Source organism: Fulmarus glacialis, unplaced genomic scaffold (assembly GCF_000690835.1).
Source record: "Fulmarus glacialis isolate BGI_N327 unplaced genomic scaffold, ASM69083v1 scaffold6026, whole genome shotgun sequence".
NCBI classification, from domain to species: Eukaryota; Metazoa; Chordata; class Aves; order Procellariiformes; family Procellariidae; genus Fulmarus; species Fulmarus glacialis.
In genome coordinates this window covers 33,458-40,995 of record NW_009218630.1, presented here as the reverse complement: position 1 = coordinate 40,995, position 7,538 = coordinate 33,458, and the positions used below count along the sequence as shown (strand labels likewise).

Sequence of the window (7,538 nt, the reverse complement as noted above, 5' to 3'; positions counted from 1 at the left end):
AATATATAAGATAGATATATTTATATCAAAAATGTATTTCTCAGGAAGAAATTTTTCTGACTGCTCTGGTGAAGACTCCTTACCTTCATTCATTTTTGGCAAATAATACAGAACTGGAAACCCTAATTATTTGAGGTACATGCCACGAACAGACATTAACGCAGTTCAGTTAGCAGATCACAAAACATCTGTTTCTATTTTTCATGCAAGTGCTTCAATTATAAATACTGTCATCCCAGAAGCTCAAAGTTAAGTATATGAAGCAACAAAACAAAAGTAAAAGTTCACCTGGCATTCCTCCGACTCTTCTGCAGTCACTGGAAGAATAGAAGGCTTTGCTGGTAATTTCAGTTCATATGACATTATACTCCATCTAAAAGAAACACAACAGCTTTGAAGTTTCCAGATTATTAGTTTTATCTTTTCTCCACCATATCAACCAAAAGACAATTCAGTGTCACATTGATTGTTTAAAAAAAGCAAACAAACATACATCTTAATTTTTAATTGTATGCCAGCTTAATATGGGTGAAATAATTGAGACGGAAGATAATAATTGGTTTTATTGCTTAGATTTTTTGTTAGTGATTTGATGATGAGCCTTCTTTGTGAGCAAATCATGGGACATTCAATGCAGGCAACAAAGATTTTCTAGCAAAACATTTACAGTATAAAAGAATTCGTGCAAACTAGTTGCAGAAGTCAAAGGAAAATATATGTGTTCCTAGAGAAAAAGCTCCAAGGTAACTTTAGCTTTTCATCTCAACTCGGGGAGGGAGGCATGAGAACAAAGCAAATGGTGAAGTATCTTCATTGACACATATGTATTTTTTCCCCTGGTAAAGGACAGTACTCTACAGCATAGATAGTATGAAACCGTGAATAGCAACATCCTTCAAAGCCTGCTGAAAAGAAGTAGTACTCACTGCAGATGGCCTTGGGAGCAAGTCTACAGAGACTAGAGTAAAAAATGACAGCGCTCTTTTCAGTACAGAAGACGACAAACATGATTTAATCTACGAATCTTTCAGAATGCCCAGGCCAACAATTATTTCTAAGGATCACTAACAATCATTTCTCTATATACTTTGCTGTAAAATGATCAAATAGTCTGCAGAAAAGCTTAAAATAAAGAAAGGATTTGTTTCTCTATGTAATTTAAAAAAACGTAAAATAAAATCCTCTTCGATCACATTCAAGTGTTTGTAACTAGAGCAAGAACAGAAACACCCATGAGAGAAAGAAACACAGTAAGAAATACTCCTCTCAAAAACAGTGTGTTACACCTTCATTGGAATGACACGAACACCACCATCTCTGACTTTTTAAAATTGGATTGCTCCTTTGCTTTACGGATGGAAACCACACGAAACAAGGAGTGGAAGATCTCTGGTTTTTCTAAGAAAATGCCTCCAACAAAAATATTAGTGGATCAGGCCAAAGATCCAATTAGCCCAGCATCTTGTCCACAGCTGATGTCTCAGGAAATTATATGAACGGTGAAAGCATACGATGAGAGTTTTCTCCACATGCAAGGACAGAGAGCTCAGGTGTTTCCTAAATAAAGATGCTACCTTTCATGGTATTTAACAGTGTGCATGGAGTTTGTAAAACTGCCCTAAATGTTTTTGAAGCTATACAACTTCTTACTGCTTACAACTTCTTGTAAGAGGCAGTTATCCAGCTTCATCAGTTATACAATAAACTGTCTCCTTTGTTCACCTCTGGACAACACGCTCCCTAGAGTCATCAACCACTCTCCACTCTGACTCTTCAGTTTAAAAAGGATGTTGAAGAGCTGTCCCCATTACTATCTCGGCTTCCCTCATGATTATGATCTGCACTCCAAAAGCCAAAGCCACTGAACATTCTCTAGGATGGATTTAGGCCATCAGAAACCCCAAAAATACAATTTGGATCTCATGGTAAATTATGTGTATGCACATTTAGGTTTACCTGTCTAACATTTTCGTGCTGGCTCGTTCTAGTTTCTCCAAAATCTGAGGAAGTTGTGTATCATCATCACAGGATCCTCCCCAACCAAGGACACGAGCAAGGTCATTTCCAGTACCAAGGGGTAACACTCCTAACTGACACTGAAACACAACACAGGAGCAAATCTACTATTGAAAACTAGAAAGACAAAGTACAAACTATTACAAAGGCTTGTTATTTCAAGCAACAAATGTTAATTATACTGCTCATGTCTAAAGCTTGTAAATGAAATTGTGTAATCCCAATACAACTTGTCCCGTTTACAGCAGTGAAAATTTTCATTTAAGAGTAACTATTGAGTTTGGCCCATACCCACATATCTGACAAAGAACCAAGTCAAGGAAAAGTAAGGGTACAAAATTAAGTCTAGTAAATATAGTCAAGGAAAGTAAGTATACACACTTGCCTGTTTGTGCAAGCTGAGCTTATCAATTTCTGACAAGACCCAACCCACCCTCCCATCGCCGCCACACACAAGAATCCTGAAGTTGTCAAACTTCTGAAATAACCGCAAACTGCAGAGAAAACGCAGCCTGTTAGGGCCAGTTACGTCCATTAGCGAGAGAACAGTTATATTGTTCTGGGGTATGTGGATACAACCAATTACTTAACAAACCTAACTGCATCCTATCTATTGCTGTATATTCCACTTACACTGACATTTCTGATAAATAACATGCCGAGTTTTACTTAAAAAAAAATTCCCTTGATATTGTTTTCAGGATTTTATTAATATTATTTTATTAATTTCATTAATATTTAAAAAAATATTTCTAAGCTATGAAATTGCAACTGCTCTGTGATTCCCACTTCAGCCAGAAGGACAAGGTACCACAGGGAATTTTTCACGAGACGAGGTTAAAACACAACAAACAAGATGTGCTCCACAATACGGGTGGGCTTTTGCCAACAGGTGACTAACCAAATGCAAGGACAGTTGGAGGCAATTATTACATGTAAGGGGATGACAACAATGTAAGACAAATAATACTAGTATTTCATATTAAATCCGTAAAGCCGTATCCTGCTTTCGCTTCTACGGCTCTTTCTCTTGTTCTCTGACTTTTAACACCTACAGGATCCAACACTTGGGCAGTACAGAAAAGGAGGACAAGAGAGACAGAACAAGCAGAAAGGTGAGACACAGAGGAAAGGGGAATGAGATGTGAAGAAACAGCCAAGAGGTAAAAACAACAGGGATTTAAACTTAAAAAAAAAAAAAAAAAAAGAAAAATTGGAAAGTAGAAACTCTTAAATAATAAAAAGATGTTCATTTTGAATGCATGTTATTTTCCAGAATATGTATAATCTCAGAACTATTTCTAAAAAGCAACACATTAAGATCACAAATTTTTGAAGCATTTATGTTTTTTCTAAAGAAAATAATGTCACATATATGATAAATAATGTCACTTGTATATGATAGGCAGATACCTATTCAGAACAAAAGATGCAGATATTTAAGGAAAAAATGTTGATACTAGAACAGTTTCTCCTACCCTGAGGAAAGAGAGAAAACCCCCTAGTAATACATTATCTCGAAGAATGCAACTCTGCTTTTTAGATCAACTAGAAGAAAGACGACACCAGCACGACCTGACAGAATAACTGCTAAGGACCTCTCTTTAGAAACTTGGAAAAATACTTAAAAACAACCAACCTGACCTATGATTACCGTGCAAAACCAAAGTGAGCCTCCCGAACCATGCTGCTGGTAGGTACAACTAGATGAAGCAAGAGAACTTGAAAATAGATAGACATATTTTTTCAGACTGTTCTCTCTCAAAAATTGTCTCTCCAATTGAGATGAACCTTCTTTACTTTTATCCATCATTATAATTACATGTACAAAATGTTAGCCAAGAGGGACTTCGATTAAATTCAGATTTAAATCAGGGTTATAATGAAAAGAATATTACAACTTAAAGAGTTAACATAACTTGTCCATAACACAGTACTAACTATAAAAATCCACATCTGTATTCCATTATATTTGTATTACTTGCCTACTGTTTGAACTGAATTTTTGTACATTTGTTTCGTCTACATTTTTACCATGCAAGCATAATTCTGCATCTTTAAGAGTACAAAAATCAGTGTTTCTAGTTGCTGTAACTGATACTAATAGGCCATTTAACCACAACGCTACATCTGAGTGGAATTAAGTTAGGCAACAGAAAAATGTGCATGAATTTAATCTTTATGAATGTGCAAAGATGCTTGGGTTGTGGCCACCACTATGCAAATTTCATCCCTATCTCTCCAACAATCAACCCTTAGATTTTGTAGAATGCCTGATGGTTTTAATTGTGTTCTTGCTCCAAATTTTGTGAGATGCTCATTTTCTTGACCATTTGCATATGTTGCCTAAACCATATTTTGAATGTAGTTTTCAGATGACAAAAGTTTTAGAGTACTCGTCCATCACCCACTGCAGACTCCCCCGCTGACATTTGTGTTCAGAATTCAAAAAGATATAGAGTACATCTAGACAATAGTTTTATTCCATAGCTATTCACAACAAAGTCACAGGAATATCTGAATTATGCATATGAAATGGAAGAAAAGCACCCGGGCAACTGTGCATCAAGGCCCTGATTCAGGAAAGATCTAAACATTTGTAATTGTTTTGAACCTTACGAGTTAACAGAAGTCAAAGCTAGCCAAAAAGCCAGGAAACACTTGGGCTGATAGGTTTTGGTTTTGAATTTTCAAGTGAGCTTTTCTCATTATCCTACAATCCCTTCACCCACCAGAATTCATCCTGAAATTCTGTTATCTCTTAGATTTTAATTAGGAAATCACAGTAGATATTGGTGATAGAATTATAGCAATGAGGGGACAATACAACACTATACTTTGCACTAAATTCTCTTGCGGAAAGGATTGCTCAAGATTTCCAAGGTCATTACCCTAAGTGAGGTCCTCCATTCATTAAATCGAACACCTGAGCTGGATTTAACGACTGTTTGAATCGACGAAGAAACTTTACTCCCTGATTGTCTCCACTCTTTGAGTTAACAAAAACTAAAAGAGGACTGGCACAGGATGGCGGGCATGTGGCTTTCCAGAAACCTGTGAACATAGTTAGAAAGAATGAAATAAATAAGGCTTTTTAATATGAACAACACAAAAAGAAATCATGAGGAAGAGGAAGAAAGGGATGAAGGACAAAAGGAGTACATTTTATCATTCATAATGTAAATGCTAAACTGAGTATTAGCCCTGCAATTGCTCAAGTTTTACCAGTTCTTTTTTTTCTTTCCGGTATTTTCAGTGCCTAGATTTAGTAAAATCCTGAAGACAATAGCTTTATTGTTTTTCCACAGTGAAAAAGTTTATTAACCTTTTAGAATACTTCTCAAATCTCATCTTCACAGATTATCACATAATTAAATATATCTTTCAGTTACAAGTGTTTGGTTTTTCTTTAACCTTGCTGGGTTGAACTAGATCATCCACGTCTGTATGAGCTTTCTAAGAGTACTCACAGATTTTAAAAGTTACTGTACTCAGCTGCTCCCAGGTGAGACTTTGCATGAAAACTTTTTTCTCAGACTGAAGTTATACTATTAATATAGTATATAATAGAATCACTGAAAAACAGACCTTCAGCTGTGATCCAAAACTTATTAAAGTCAATGCAGGTCTTAACTAATTAACATCAGGCTTTCTAGAAGGCCCTTAGTAAGTAGTACTAATGGACACTGTTGTCACTAACATGACCAGTCCATGGAAGTAGTGATTTCTCAGCAACACTTCAAAATCAGACATCACAGGTATAGGTTTTGACATTTGTTTCAGGCAATATTAAAATGACTACGTTGTTTTTAATTACTAAAAAAATTACTAAAGCTGCAAATAAAAAATTGGCATTAAAGGATGCTAATTTAATTCCACATTATCATAATGTATAATTTAAAATAAGGTTTGATCAATTTATTTAAATGCCAAGAAAAAGAATTTCACATATGGAACAAGTTTCCTAACATGAACAATAAATAGCAGCATGACACTCTGGTCTAAGACACCACATAGCAAGTAAATACAGTGAATGTATACAGCATAAACAATCCTTTACTAACTTCATACGATAAAATTCACTAAATTGTGTTAAAAGTTGTTGGTCTACTTTTGCCATCAACACGAACTATAAAATTAAAGCAGTTAAATTTCATGATACTCCTTATTAAATCCACTCCCTGCCTTTAAGCGCAGTCTCCCACTGGTCAGGCGTCTCTCTCCTGAGCCACCAAAGAGCACCTCTGAGTTTTGAACATTTGCTGGGTTTTTGTCTGTATGTTGCAGGATTCTTACACTGCTTATACTTAAAAGAAATTTACAGAAGCTATGGAAGCAATTCCTCTCTTTAGCCTGGTAAAGTAGTTGTTGGATCTGAGCCGTTCAGCTAGCTTACCTCTGCATAAAGCAAAGTTATCCAAAATTTGAGAACTCACAGAATGAGTGATGCATGCCAGGCAGGCATCAGCCCACTTCATCTGAGGACTCTGGTCATTCACTTGAAAAGTTTCCAAGGGTCATAAATGAACAGGAGAAAATTTCTAGTGGGCAAACTTTCAAAACCATTTTTTGAATCATGTCGGTTAAATAATCCTCTAAAACACAGACAATTATACTTTCCTCTAAACTTGAAGGCTGCATTCACCTGCTCAGCAGAAGGATTTTAGCCTTGTTTAGTTATACAGATCTCACTAAGCACTGCAAGTCCGGAGCTACCACGGAACACACTACAAAACTACGTACCATCAGAGTCTATACTGTTTAGTGCTGTTGGAGGTATGATCGATACCTTACATTGGCCAAGTGGACATTTACGAGGATACAGATCTTTACAGGCAGTGTGAACCTACAAAAGATTTTTTCCCTACAGTGGAATTTCAGAGTGAAAGTATAACTGATACAGTATATATGTAACAAAAATGGACTAATATATAACATTTAGGTGTAGAGCAAAGAGGAATGCAACTAGAAAAAAGACATATGAGCGTTCAACCACAAAGGCTTGTTACTCATTCCACAAAACATGTTTGGAGTACTTCATCTTCAGTTACCCCTATAGCAGACATCAATCACCATTTCAAGGGAATCGCTTACCTCCATCCACGAGCAAGGGAGGACCAAGCTCCCAGCAGGCAGCACCTGTGCTGGGGGCAGCAGGCACGCTGTGCACACGCAAAGCAATGGCACTCTACATGCCTGGTCCACTTGGCTGTTCTGAAAGATGTATCTGCACTAAAGCTAGGACACCTACCAAGCCAGACCAACCCGCCAAAGGTGGGTCCCATAAATTATGCATTGTAGATGTCTCTTCCATAGTTATTGGAAAAATAGGCACATGCAGAGGGTCCTGCACTTCACCTAAATTTCAAACCTCTGGAGATGCCAATCATTTCGCACTGCCTACACACACAGCCTCAGACATCTGTATGTCAAAAGCATCCACAATAAAAAAACTGCCGACTTTCTACTTCTATACCCTAGCATATAAAACCCATCTTTTTAGACAAGTTTAAAAAATTAAA

At 36.6% G+C, this 7,538-nt stretch overlaps 1 protein-coding gene across 1 annotated transcript in view; it reads right to left on the bottom strand.

Moving 5' to 3' along the window:
• Positions 1-288: 288 nt before the first annotated feature.
• Positions 289-7,538, bottom strand: part of LOC104078440 (diacylglycerol kinase eta-like) — a gene marked incomplete at both ends in the record, with an annotated part of 34,760 nt that continues 27,510 nt past the window's right edge. Inside the window, 5 exons of the mRNA XM_009580084.1 lie at positions 289-373; positions 1,957-2,096; positions 2,402-2,510; positions 4,908-5,070; positions 6,760-6,862. Coding sequence (XP_009578379.1) covers positions 289-373; positions 1,957-2,096; positions 2,402-2,510; positions 4,908-5,070; positions 6,760-6,862 — 600 coding nt within the window. The remainder of the gene's footprint in view (positions 374-1,956; positions 2,097-2,401; positions 2,511-4,907; positions 5,071-6,759; positions 6,863-7,538) is intronic.